This window comes from Delphinapterus leucas, chromosome 11 (assembly GCF_059928025.1).
Source record: "Delphinapterus leucas isolate spDelLeu-1000000601 "Yukka" chromosome 11, BTC_Dleu_Yukka2, whole genome shotgun sequence".
Lineage (NCBI taxonomy): Eukaryota > Metazoa > Chordata > Mammalia > Artiodactyla > Monodontidae > Delphinapterus > Delphinapterus leucas.
The window spans coordinates 55,759,123-55,773,885 of NC_143139.1; the positions used below are offsets into that span (position 1 = coordinate 55,759,123).

The 14,763-nt window shown below is 41.4% G+C and overlaps 1 protein-coding gene across 1 annotated transcript in view; it reads left to right on the forward strand.

Annotated features, from left to right (window-relative positions):
* The window catches only part of MYRFL (myelin regulatory factor like), a 115,496-nt gene that overhangs the window by 53,308 nt on the left and 47,425 nt on the right, over positions 1-14,763 (forward strand). The window contains exons 6-10 of the mRNA XM_089921584.1: positions 818-968; positions 4,247-4,442; positions 6,428-6,504; positions 7,656-7,766; positions 9,882-9,972. Of these exons, the coding sequence (XP_089777710.1) occupies positions 818-968; positions 4,247-4,442; positions 6,428-6,504; positions 7,656-7,766; positions 9,882-9,972 (626 nt within the window). The remainder of the gene's footprint in view (positions 1-817; positions 969-4,246; positions 4,443-6,427; positions 6,505-7,655; positions 7,767-9,881; positions 9,973-14,763) is intronic.

Consider the following 14,763-nt stretch of genomic DNA (forward strand, 5'->3'; position numbering starts at 1 on the left):
TTGGTGCCACAAGGGACCTATAATAGATTAGAGTGTATTGGTTGCAATTAACAAAAACAAAGAAAAAAAGGACAAAACAAGAAACAAAAAACCAAAAACCCTCAAACTGCCTTAAGCAAAAACAAAACAAACAAAAAATCAAAATGAGGGTCTTTACTGGCTCCTGTAACCCAAGATTTAGGAGTGGATCCCAGAACTCAAATCATGCCATCAGGACTGGGTGCCCTTCACTCTCAACTCTGCCTTCCGCTGTCCTGGCTTCATTCCCAGACAGGCTTTTCCCTCATGTCCCAAAATGGTGCCAGCAGCTCTTGGGGATGTGACTTATAGGTTCAAACCTCATGGAAAAGAATCAGCATCTTTGAACCCGTCTTCCCTAACATGCTGAGATCCACTTTGCTTGGATTGAATTAGGCCATGTGTCTACCTGGTGCAATTACTGATGCAAATAGTGAATGCTGTAGTTTGATTGATCAATCCTGCGTCCCCTACCCTCCTCAGGCTGGGAGTGGACTTCACCTGAATCACACAAACTGGGAGTGAGGAGACGCCATGACAGAAATAGGGTAGACAGATACTGTGGGAAAAGTTTCTGACAAGTGCTTGCCATGGCACCTTAGAATCACTGACCCCAAGCTGCTCATTTTACAGATGAGGAAACAAGGCCAGCCACATGCCCCCTGCCTCCCAACACTTGTCACTCCCCACACGGTCCCTCTGCCTCATACATGGCCTATGCATTAGCTCCATGCAGCTGTCTGTGAGTCTAGGAAAAACAGCCTCGGAGGAAAGATTTAATGCACTGATTTCTTTGCAGTGACAAGTAGGAGTCACAGCAGCGAAGTGCAAGACCACGACAGTGAGAGACAGAACATGATGCCTGTGGACCAGTGCTCTCCTGCTTTGAAGTGGCAGCCATACCGAAGCGTTCCTTGGCATAGTTTATTAAACAGTCAATATGAAAAACTGTAAGTGGCCTTAGGAACCCTGTGCTTGGCTGGAGAATGAGGGGAGAAAGGCAGTGCTGACTCTCAAAACTAAAGCCAAGTATTTGAGCTTTGATGCCACCCCTGATCAAATGGGATGCATCAGTCAGAAAGTGTGTCTTACTCCTTATATTTTGCATTTTAACAATAAATAGTTGGGTTTCTGGCCTTCAGGAATCCAGACCTGTAATTCTAACTCATAATTTACCCACTAAATGATGGAGGAAGAGGGAATCTTTCTGAGATCACATGCCCAGTTTAAACTAAAAGCTGGAAAATGGAGATTTCCCAAATCATTAACATTTAATCCTGCAGTTAGTTAAAAATTCCATAGAGTAGTTTTGGGGGGCCACATTAAATTGTTAGCTGCCCCAGCATCTATGCTGCAAATCAGTATTGTCAATTTATTGTCAATACAGCCTGCAGCAATCATAGTTGATGGTGGCTTTATATTAAGAGACTGAAATCAAACCATACAAAATATCCTTAAACTGGAAAATTTTCATGCTATTCTTATGCCATTATAGTTTCGAGACATAAATGTGGACTTACGCATTATTGCTCTTAAACATCCTTCAAGCCTTCTCTTTAGTCCTTAGGATATAATTTACCTACCCAACTCTTCTAGAATTTTCATTGATTACAAATGCCTTCTTGAAACACTGAAGCATGTTAATGGTTAAAGAATAGGATTTTCAATTAATAAACATAATATGAAATGAGAAACGCTGGGCTACAAACTTGAGGGTCTTCAGGGTATTTTCCAAACTCAAATATAGCTTCATTAAGAGCAAAACTTATCACTAGGACTTTTATGTTGGATGAACTAGACAGAAGAAATCTTTTCCCTAAAATCTAAGGAGTTAAACAGACTTTGGGAGTTGGTATGTTTAATAGGAGACAAAAAGAAGCAAGTTGCTACTTGTTTCATTGAAATGTCACAACTTGTATCTTTGCCACTGTGTGCAATAGAAAAAGAAAGGAAGGATCCATAGATCTTGGTTTTGAGTCAGCCTTCATTTGATGATTTTTTGGCAGTTCTTCCATATTCTATCCTAAGTACGAGTACCAAGGTATGAAACTGTCACACATATGCACAGTATTTTAATTGAAGCCTATAATGCTTCCTAGTCTGTATGTATTTGAGTTGATCAAGTTTTCAAGGTAACATTTATCTCTCTTCTTACTCGAGTAGGTTTTTTAAGTTTATTTGGACAGCCAATCTATGCTCCACTGATCTGGAAAAAAAGGAGAACACAAGTAGTGTCAACTCAAAGGTGTAGAGGCAGATTTATTTTGAAGGCTTAGCCGTAATTCACTTTTCTTAAGCAAAAAAGGAAGGCAATATTCTTCTGGATTAGAACTCAGGCCATCTTGAATTCACCACTCACATCATTGAGACAGAAAATCACTTGTCTCTTCTTAGATTATTATGTCTAACTTGTCACAAAAATATCATTTTCCTAAATAACATAAAAGCAATAAAGTTAGGGGATTAAAATTTTCTTACATCTTTTTTTGGGGGGAGTGATATTTACAACATGTGTTAAAAAGAGCTTTAAAAAGGCCAGTTTAGTTGACTTTATAATTAACTTTTGATATCAAAAACAGAATTGCTACTCTTAGGTAGGTAGAATAGTTTCTATAACCAGAGATTTGTGTTTAAGATTCAGAATACTCTTCAACTGTGTGTGTTGATTCAGTTTCTGCTTACAGCTGTCCCTCAATTTCGGGCTAATGCTCATATATGAGCTGCAAATCTTACCTTCTTTCCTTAGAGTTTTTGACAGTGAAACATGGAAGATCACAGAAAGATATTTCCTTTTATTTTTCTCAACCAAGAGAGTTCTTACTACCCTCTGTAGTAAAATGTATACAATTCAATCCATCCGGCCTTTCCACAAGCAAATTACAGATTAGTTCTAGAAACCTGAGTCAGTATGAAGTTCCCAGATGGCATAAGACACGTGGTCTTTATCAAATCCTTCATTCAGTGGTCTTTGCCTTTGCTGCTGGTGGGCACTGTGGTTGTCGGGCCTTTGATCAGCTTCTTGAGGGTAATCAGTGACCTAGTGAGTTGATCCATTGGTGAGGTGCTTAACTTGCAAAGAACACAAACACTCTTTTCCCAGGAGACCCATTCATATTTTCTGTCTCTGAAATTAGAGGAAAATTTAGAAACTCTATGTTGTTCATTAAATGGCAGCCATCCAAATTGAGATCCCAGGAAGCAAAGATCCACAGAGTGACCGAGAGCTAGCAAAGCAGTTAAGTACTGCCCTCCTCTGTGTGTTATCTGAGGAAGGAGCTCCCTTCCTGAGGAACATTTAGGAAACTTGATGCATTAAAAATCATCAAGATATGTTCCATATCTATAACGCATATGGAAAAAATTACCAAAGGAGTTTTCAACTTTTATATTTTCTTCTCTACTTGATAATGTTACATGTTTAATAGGTTTTATTTTTACTAACATTTAAAAGTATTTAAATAAACATATAATACACAAAGCATTGCTATTGAAAATGATTTGATAAAACAAATAAAGCAAGAGTCTGATCAGCCATCCCACCATCATCCCATTTTTTTTTCTTGCAGAAGTAAACAGCATAGTAGGTATTCAGTGCTATTATCAGATCAGGAAGATAAAAAGGAAATGACCATACTTTAGTGAAAACATGTTTACAATCAGTAGTCTGACTGGCTCTGGTTACTCTGGTTTAAAGCTTCTGCTGGTAGTTCTGACCAGTCTGCTTTTTTCATATGACTGCCAGGAGGCTGAACATTCATTCATCTGAGTGATATGCATTCATTCATTCGTTTGAGTGTGGTGTTGCTGATGAAATTAGAGGTTTTTTTTTTTTTTAAGGAGGAAAGAGATGAATTCTATCCCAGATATTTCATATGTCTGATTAATGTACTAACTTCTCAACTTCTAGCCTACGTCTTTCCGTTGTACAGTGGAGTCAAATTAGAAGTCTAGGGAGCACAAAGGGAAAAGGCAGGCTGAGGAAACAATGCTTCCATTTGGCAGGAATTGTGCTTCTTCCTCGTGAACATAAAAAGCTGGGAGAGAGCCAGCTGTACTCCGAAATACTATTTTCATTTCCTTGGTGAAAATTAACGAAATTGATTAAATATAGCAACAGGTACTTTCCACAATATATTTTCCTGAAATGGTTGTATAATTAATATTGTTCATGAAAGAAAATGTGTAGAAAATATTTGTAAAACCGGTTTCTTGCTTCCACTTTTCATAGACCTGATATAGGCTATCGAGTTGTTACAGACAAAGGATTTAATTTTTCACCAGCAGATGAAGCTTTTGTTTGCCAAAAGAAGAACCACTTTCAGATCACCATCCACATCCAAGTTTGGGGAAGCCCAAAATTTGTCAAAACCCAAATGGGTCCAAAGCCAATAGAAATGTTCTACTTGAAAGCTTTTGGGATTAAGGTAAGTCTTTTATTTAGTTCAGTTTAATTCAGCCAGCATTTACTAAGTGTTCCAGTTGTCTGTTGCTGCATAACAATCTATCCCCAAACTTGGCAACTGAAAATAATCAGTCATTGATTTGGGTCACATATCTGTAACTTGGTCAGGGCTTGGCTCTGACAGCTCATCTCTGCTCAGGAGTCATCAGCTGGGGCAGCTCATCTGGGCCTAGATCCAGTTTCCAAGATGGCTCACTCACATGTCTGTCAAGTCTGTGCTGGCCATCAGCCAGGAGCTCACAGGGGGCTGTAGCTGGGAGGCCTTGGCTCTTCTCCATGTAGATTTCTCTGTGGGACAGCTTGTGCTTCCTCACAGCATGGTGAACGGCTTCTAAGAATAAAGGCTTCAAGGCACAGGAAATGAAAGCTGCCAATTTCTTAAGCCTGGGCTCAGAATCTGGTAGAACCTCACTTCAAGCTACAGTTTTAAAGTCTTTTAGTGTATAAATCTTGCACTTCTTTTGCTGAGTGTAATTATTTTATTATTTTTGATGCTGGTGCATTTTCACATGCAGTAAGTTCATAGTTTTCACCGAAATCTCAAAGAGGTCTCTAACTTAAAAAAGCCAAGCTAATCTAGTCAATGCCCCCCCTTTTCCAGTTTAACAGAGGGGAAAACCAGGCCCAGTAAAGTCACACAGTTCATCCAAAATATTAAATGATAGAGCTGTGATTAGAATGCAGGTAGGATGACTTCTGAGTGATCAACGAGTATTTATTACATTATTACCTGAGATCCAGCTCCTTAGGGTGAGGAACATCCATTACCTGCATTTTTTTTTTTCTGACCTGGGCTCAGGCACTGAGTCTCCCAAAGTGGGGCTTGACTGTTGAACACACCAGCTGATCTTTCTCCAAACCAAACCAAAAGAAAACAACAAACAAACAATAATGAAGTATATTTTTCTGAGTATGGAATTAATATGAGTCCATTGTGAACATTATGGAACATAATAGAAAAGTATGAAGAAGAGTAAAATTCGTTCATATTTGGGATCCACCACTTGGTAGCCTAATTTTTCCTCATTGTTTTCTATTATTAAAATTACTCTCATATTAATAATATTATACTGTGAAAATGGCATTATATAATATCATTGAAGTCTATAAAATATTATTTACAAAGATGATATGGTTTTCCATTATATCGAGATACTACCATATTAATTCCTGTATTATTGTAAATTTTGTTTATTTCCAATTTTTTATTGTCATTGATAAAACTGCAGTGAACATCCAGGTACATCCATCCTTGTATGAGGATAAATTCCAAAAGAGGGGTTGCACATCGGACATATGATCGGTATTAAAAACGCTTGATGTTGGTGGCCCAGTTGCTTTCCAGAAAGACTGTTACTATGCAAATACCTACAAACCATATATGATAGGGCAGATCTCACCAGGCCCTTGCCACTGTCTTCACTTATAACAAGAGTTTGTAGCAACTACTGAATAAATGTCATTCCTATATTTTATTTATTTTATTGTTTTTTGTTGTTTCTTTTTATTAGAATGCAAGCTCTGCAAGGGCTGGCATTTCTGTTAGTCTCGTCTTCTCATCTGTAATGCCTAGAGCAATGCCTGCTGCACAGCAGGTGCTCAGCAAGTATTTATAAAATGAATGACTGACTGACTGAATGAATGAATGAGTACATGTATCCTTTGAGCTGCCTTGCTCCTGTGTTTTACTAGTCCACTCTATATTCCCTGTTTACCTGAAATCCTCTGTTGTCTTGTGTTTTCTTTGTTTAGTTCTACAGGTATCTTTTTCTTTTCTCACCAATAACGCACTCCTTTAAGGTGCCCTACATCCCTTCAGCGACTTGCCCCTCCTGCAAAGTGCCTAACATGATGCCTTGGGAAACTTTAAGTATTTGAAAATTATTTACTAATGAACTTTTTAATTAATAAAGAAATTAATTATTAATTACTTTTTGTTCTACACAGGTAGAGGCCACCAATCAGATAATTGCTATTGAACAGTCCCAAGCAGATAGAAGCAAAAAGATTTTCAATCCTGTTAAGTAAGAATTTCTTTTCTGAATTCCCTTGTGAATGTTTTGGGAAGAAGGCCTATTGCCAAATTTATTTTGTTTATTTAAAATGAATTCTGCTGTAGGAACTAAATTAGTAATAATATGTTAATATTATGAACACATGCTTATCAACAAAAGTAGGTAAAACCATTGAAATAATCACAAAAAAAGTCTTATAAAAAGCTCCACTTTAAGGTCATCATTATTTATATGATCATTTATTACTGACAACCTTGCTAACAACTTTGGTTCCTGGAGATAGATTATGATTAGATCTTTCTTTTAATTTTTCATTTAAATCAGCGTGAGGCTGATTGAATTGATTTCAAGGCTCTGGATCCATGCTGTGCTTACAATTCATTTTTTCTTGTTTTCTTTTTTTAAGCAGTGTTGATAGATTGCCTAATGGGTTCCAAAATAGAAAGCATACAGGACTGGGATTATTCAAAACAATGTGGTGGTCCAAAGCAATATGGCAGTAAAGCAAGAGGTTGCCCTACAGAATGAATGGGATTTGCTTTTCGACTGATTTGGCTGGGATGATTTGACCCTGAGTCAGTCCTGTTTGGGGGAAGAAGATGATCTTATAGCCTGGACAGGCCAGCGGGAGCTCAGCCTGAAGCTCAAGCAGGAGCCGCAGTACAGACAGCTCTGCTCTTGCCTGGTACATCTGGGTCTCCCTCGCTGCGAGGCTGTGTGTGCTCTTCCTTAGGAGCACGCTGCCTTCCACAGCCAGGTCAGGAGAGGGCAAATACGTGAAGGAGATGCGAAGGAGTTCATGAGGAACCTAGAAGAACCGCTTCAGTCAGGAGGCGAGTGTTCTAGCAACCGTGGCACAGGTGAAACAGCTTTTCTCCTGTTGTCGCGGTCAAAGAATCCGTCTGTGGGAGTGTGCGACCCTTACGAGTCCGAAACTCCGGGCTTGAGCTGCTGCTGGATGAACGTTTCTAACTATTCAAGAATTACTCCCTGGCAGCCATTCCTGACCAGGCTGTGGGTACTTTACTAAAAATCAGTGTCCTGCACAGTGTCATGAGAGGAGGGGACTGAACATACCTGAGAAGCTAAGAATGAGTCCGATATGATCAAAGACTTTGTGTTCTCTTACAGTCTCTCGATATTTTTGTTGTTTGTTTTAGAATCGACCTGTTGGCCGACCAGGTAACCAAAGTAACGCTGGGACGGTTACACTTCAGCGAAACCACGGCAAATAACATGAGAAAGAAGGGAAAGCCAAACCCTGACCAGAGGTACTGGCGTGGTGTGTATGCCTCAGGCTGGCTGGTTACGTTACCTGATGGCCCAGGGCCCTCCAGCAGCCCCTCTGATCCTGTTGGTCCTACCAGCCGGCAGGCCGGGCCTCCCTCAGTTGCTTCCCTCCCTTCTCTGACTCTTCCCGTTTGTTGACCCATCTCATTTACCCTTAGACATCTTTCTTCTTCCATCCTCACTCCCCACAATGCCTCCTCTCCTGCCCAGCGCCCGGTCATCTTGTCTTGATTCTCTCCATGATCCTCTAGAGGGACCATATGTTCATGTCTCAAGGCTGGCCGAGGGTTGAGGATTGACTGCATTTCTTGAGAATTCTGTGTGCTGGCCACTAGTTTAATGACCCGAGCCCTGCAGCTCTGCTGTAGCATTTTTTTGAAAAGAAAATAAATTTGCATTAATGATTTATACCTGTGGTTCTCATAATGTGGTCCCAGGACTAGGCGAGATGGCATCACCTGGACACTTATTAGAAATGCAAGTTGTCAGGCCTCACCGAGAACCTACGGGATCAACAACTAGGGGTGGGGTCCAGCGATCTATATTTTAACAAGCTCCCAGGTGATTTGATGCATGCAAGTTTAAGAACCACTGGTTTTAGAACATAGGTTTTGGAGTTGGAGGGAATTGAGTTTGAATATTTCATACTGCCATTTACTAGCTGGGTGACCCTGAGCATGGAACTTAACCTCTCTGAGGTTTCCTATTCTGTAAAATGGGGACAATATCCATATTTTACTCCAATAAGGTTGTTTCGGGGTTCTAAATGAAATAATATAGATAAACTGCTTGGCCCAGTAGATGGTGGCTAATCGTCATCATCTTCATAACAATTACTACGATTACTGACTGACTTTAGATAAAGGGGAGAACTCTTGCCCTCCAGGGATTAGAGACTTTAGAGTGTTACAGAAGTTGGTGAAGTGTTGTTGTTTTTTTTTTATGCAGTTCTTAAAGCAAAAGCTTTTCTGATAGGGATAGTTTTTATTTTGACTTTCAAGAAATGGTCTAATAAGGACCTAACTGTATATAGCACAGGTAACTCTACTCAGTACGCTATAATGACCTATATGGGAAAAGAATCTAAAAAAGAGTGGACATATGTGTATGTAGAACTGATTCACTTTGCTGTACACCTGAAACTAACACAACATTGTAAATTAGCTATACTCTGATAAAGTTTCTTCTAAAAATGCATCATGCTTTATAAAAAAAAACAAAAAGAAATAGTCTTATCTTAAAAATGTCTCATCAATGGTACACATGAAGAAGCAATTAAAATCACAGTGAGGGGCTTCCCTGGTGGCGCAGTGGTTGAGAGTCCGCCTGCCGATGCAGGGCACACGGGTTCGTGACCCGGTCTGGGAAGATCCCACATGCCGCGGAGCGGCTGGGCCCGTGAGCCATGGCCGCTGAGCCTGCGCGTCCGGAGACTGTGCTCCGCAACGGGAGAGGCCACAACAGTGAGAGGCCCGCGTACTGCAAAAAAAAAAAATCACAGTGAGGAAGGTTGCCTTGATAACCATCGGAAGGGAGGGTTCTGGTCTTTGACTAAAGTCATGGCCAGAGGATGTGAAAGGTGCAGTTTCCATGGCCAAGAGCAGATCAGGGCGGAAGGAGACTGTGTGGCTGGGCAAGCCCTGCTGGGTCACCATGCATTATGGCCTAGGATGTGTGGCTTGGATGGCTCTGGACAAGGGGACCTGGAAGGTGGCTTTTTGTTGTGCAAGTGCGCGGCAGCAGTGCTGTGTTGAGGGCCCAGGAATGCAGTAGAGTAAGGTCTGCACCAGGCCAGTGCAGATGGGCTGAACCCAGGCCCCCAGCAGGATGTCTGCTCAGTGAGGGCTGCTTTGGGCCTGCAAAACAGCTCACACATCCCTCAAGCCGGGCAAAGGGCAGACCCAGAACAACAGCGAGTGAATCAACTCCTCTCTGGTTTCGCAGGAGGGGCAACTTAGAGCAGCAGAGAAACTCTTTAAATACGCGAACCCATCTGGGTAAATTCACTCTTGATTAACTGTTGGGTGGCATTCGATTGCACAGATTATGTCTCTGTTTCCTGATGTGTTGGCATTGGTCTGCTATTTCTGAACTAGATACTTCATGCTGGTGGTCGGACTGTATGCTGCTAACCAAGACCAGTTCTACCTGTTGTCTGCTCACGCCTCTGAACGGATCATTGTAAGGGTAAGCTCAGTTCTTTGACTTTTCTGGATCCCACCTGCTTTTTCACCTGTAAGTAGACTTTGCATATTCAGTGGAATGCATGAAATATGCAGTTTCTCAGTTGCCAATGATGACAAAGATAATGATAGCAATAGCAGATACTGTTATTTTTAGTTTTTACGCAGTGGTTCTCAACCAGAGCTTTTGTCTCCCAAGGGTCATTTGGCAATGTCTGCAAACATTTTTGGTTGTCACAACTGGGGGTGCTACTGGCATCTAGTGGATAAAGGCCAGGGATGCTGCTCAACACCTTATGATGCCCAGGACAGTCTCCACAACAAAGAGTTATCCCTCCCCGAACGTCAGTAGTGCTGCAGTTGAGAAAGTTTTTACAGTATGTTCTAGGCACTGGGCTAAATAATTTCTATATGACATCATTTTACATTGTTTCATTTTTACATTACATCCTTTATACCCAGAGAAGCTAAGGCTTAGGAGGAAGAGAAAGTCATCCGTGAGCACAAAGCTGATAAATGATGGAGCCCAGGTTATAACCCAGTTCCTCTGACCCCAAAGCCCACAGGGTAGGGAAAGAGGTAGGAAGGCATTCCATGCCCCAAAGTGATTGGTGACCCCAGGGACATCTGGGCCACTGCACAGCACACAGTAATGGCTCAGCACGTTTTGCTGAATGAATGATTGGTCACAGCTGTGGACGGGAGCTGTTGGCAGCTGTAGCAGCATCTGTGAGGGGCCAGGCCAGCCAGCACAGAGAATGCCAGGGCCATGAGGTAACAGGTAACCACAGGCCTGGTAGCCCTGGGAGGGACTGCTTTGTTACGGATCTTTGAAGTGGCACAGGGGGGCATGCACGCTCCAGTAGGGAAAATGGTTTACGATGGGCACGTCCACTTACATGGCTGTTAAACTTTGGCCTGGGGACAAGATCTGCCCATCTGGGGAAGTGAGTCTTCCCTTGCTTGCCTTGAGCTATTCTGAAACAAAGGACCCTCTGTGTAATTCTTCTAGTCAATAAAAAGTAAGGCATCTATTACTGGAACTCTTGACACTGCATCTCAGAGTTTCAATGGAAGTAAAGTAATGATGGAAACGAGGTAAAGCACTGATGCTGAGGGCCGGTTATGTGCCTGCCAGCATGCCCGCCCTGGGCTGTGTTTTTATGGGGCCTGATCTAAGCTGTGGCAGAACAGCCTCCCTCGCGGCACAGGCAGGTGGGGTCCCCTCCTTTGGTCATGAGCCGAGGGCAGAGGTTCCTGCCCTTCCCTCAGAAGGGGTCAGAGGGGTCTTTGACGCCTTACCTGATGTAATCTGGGATTGCTTTGCTGCGCTAACAAATCCGATTTAAGTCAAGTCTGGAAACCTAGGTTGCTTACTTTTTCTGATTCCTCACAGGAAGGAATAAAGACAGACAACGCCTTTCTTTTCAGAGTTAGGGTAGATTGGATATCATGAAAGTGCCTCTCTGAGCTGTGGAATTCATGCTTGAGTCAGGCAGTCTGCTAGTCACCTGCATACTTAAATAATTTACCTGGTGTTGAGGTTTCTCCATTTCCTGCTGACAGCCCCTGCAAAGCTATACTTTGGCTGCCGTGCGAGTCTACACAGCAGCATCGTGAGAGGGGCCACAGCCCTGGACATTCTGTTACCAGCACTCTTGTTAACGGGCACCTTCTCGCATCCAAAGCACAATAATTTCACTCATAATGATGACTTTGAGAAGTTGAAAGTGTCTGTAATTTATGTTAAGTATGAATACTAAAAAAATAAATAAATTAGTATAGATTTGGTGTCATATTATTCACTACGTTTTTATTTTTTTTTAAATGATTGTATTCCAGATTCAATGGCTTTCTTCCATCCATAATTTTTGGTTAAAGGGAATACCCTATTCTATATGTGTGCTGGGTAACACAAGTTACCTTAACAATGAGGAAAAAATGATAGTAATAATATCTTCCCCTCAAACTGGAAGTATCTTATTGATATTATTTCATTCTAACCCCAAAACGCTGAGTGAAAATGAATGCAGACTTTTGAATTTGTTTAATCATATAATGTTTAAACCAACCAAGAGAAAAACTGAATTTAAGAAATGGCGTTATTGGTTGAATCAGTGAGTTTTAGAAATGTCCCCAGAGCACACATCTTGCCCCTGAGATTCTAGAGGGCACTAAACAGGTATATGTATCATGGGTTGAGCAGAGGGCAGACCAGTCTACATTCTATAAAAAAGCTAGATGTGCCCTCTTGGGTCATGGTCTGGGTCTGTTAGTTTGAGTTCTAGAACGAAGGAAGAAAAATGTGACAATTAAGACATTACAAGACCTGACCACATTACATGGAGACCTGCAAATTGCATTCAGCAGATCCAGATTCATTTTGAGACCTAAGAGTCATTTCTCCTCATAGCAGAAATTAACATAAGGGCAATTGTATGAAGGCTGGAGTAGATGAATTTTAGGGCTGCAGGAGGGGTTCAGGAGACCAGGCTGGTCAGAATTCTCCTTGGAGAGAGAATGGTGGGCAGGACCCAGCAATTATTCATCGGGGTTGTCAGTCAAAACAGCTTTGGAAATATATTTTGGTCCCATACTGTAAACTGACCAATTTAATGGAAATTAAAATTTACTCCAAAGAACAGATTTATTTCCCAGGTCTTTGTTTTGGGGAGCATTCCCCAGCAGGATTCCTTCAGATTCTCCTTGTTAATGACTAGGCTTCCCTTCAGCTCTACTTTTCTTCTAAAACACATAATTAAACCTGGTTTGAAGTGTTGCAAGCAGGAGGGATGATTATTTTTGTCTGCCTTTCAAAGACACGCCAGGGTTTCCTAGTTTTGAACACTAATAAATTATTCCAGTTATCTTCCAGAATAATAGAAATGGGAACGTCCCCCAAAAGTCCTCCTTTATTGCTCTGCAACCGCAGGGTCGTGAAGGTGGGAAACCAACACCAAGGGCCAGGAGAGACAAGGGAAGCGATGCAGTTGCAAGGATGGCAAGGTATGGGGGGAGAGCAGAGCCATTTCAGGTGCCATCTCAGTTTTCACTGGCTCTTGCCCATTTCTGACCACAAATCTCCCTTCCCTTTCCCAACACACTAGAGCTACACACACACACACACACGCACACACACGCACACCTCCTCTGGAGTTCAGTTGAATTTTTATTTACCCAAAGGAATCAGTGTGTGGAGCAATGTCTGTTTCACTCTGCAGTTGGGATTCAGCAGAACCGTCTACTAACTATGAAAGGGGTAACTCATGACCTCTTTCATAGTAGTAGCCTGGAAGTAGTGTATGACATAAAGAAGTCCTTCTTAAACTTTATGGAGAATAAGAATACCCTGGAGAGCTTGTGAAAACACAGATACCTGGGTCCCACCTCCACAATTTTTGATTCAGTAGGTTGGAGATGTCTGAGAATATGCATTTCTAACAAGCTTCCTGGAGACGCTGATACTGCTGGCCTGTGGACCACACTTAGAGTAGCATCGGTAGATAGCATTCCTAGGCCCATTTTCGATAGTCTTTGCACAAGGTACAAGAAAGAATTTCTTATGAACTGCCTTCCTCAGCTCAAGCTTTCCTATTATGCTCTTTGACTGCTCTTTAGAAGCCCAAACAATGGTAAAGCAAAGAAATTCCAGCTTTCCATTCCAAACTTGAATGGCCTCAAATTACTGCTAGTGTTTCCTATTCCAAGCATCTGCAGGGGGCACCATTTACATTGTATTCTTTGTGAACAGAGTTCCCTTGGAATTGTGCGGCTCTGCAGATGCGTTACTGAGGAGAGCAGATTCATTGAGTGTAGGTTGAATGGTGGTTACTCTGCACAGCAGAGTGTGTGGAGCATGAACTTGAGACTATGCATCCTCATTTTTACGAAGTGTTCATGCATACGTGATTTCCTTTAATTCCCACAGCCCTGTGAGATAGGTAAAGAAGACACTATTATCTTTATTCTTCAGGGGAGAAAACTGGTACAGAAAGGTTAAGTAACTGTCCCAAAGTCACACAGCTAGTTTGTGTCACAATACAGACTAGAATGTTCGGGTCTTCCCTAAATATATGAGGCTGTGTGATAAATAATAAAAGTATTTTAGAAACTGTAATTCATTCTGATGTTTGATAGCAATCAACCGCTATTGGGCCACATCTGAACACAGCTTCATGACTCCAGAATGTTTTTCTGTGATTCCATTTTAGTTTGCTTTGACCCATTAACATTCTGGATACCAGAGAAGGGAAATAAGTTCACACATTTCATAATAACATTTCCCATTACTGATGAGGACTCCTCCTTAGGGCTCTATATTTAAACCATTGTAGATATGTGACCCTTTCCAAAATGATTTGAACATGTTTTAGAGATTTGAGTTTTCATTTGATGAAATCCAAGTGAGATGGTTGTAATTGTTCCCCCAAATCGAATCTACTTATATCCGCCGTTCCAGTACTGTCAGGTTACAAACAGGATAATAGTTATCCCAAAGCTCATTAAGAAAAAGAAAATCCATCACTGTCCCATTCTGCTTCCTTGAAGTGGCTCATTATGTTCAGAGCAGAGGAAAATGCATCAACATTTTATATGGCATACCTTTGGATTTAGTTGATTGCTCGCTATAAAAGGATTTGAGTCAAAGCCAATTTGCCATTCACAACCAAGGAGGCTCTAGGGATCTTGCGGAAAAGCTCTTTGTTCAAGTGAATTCACACAAAATAATGTTCAAAGTTGTTACTTTATATTCTTTCCCTGCTTTTGTCTATCCAGTGTCAATAGTTGAGTCTTC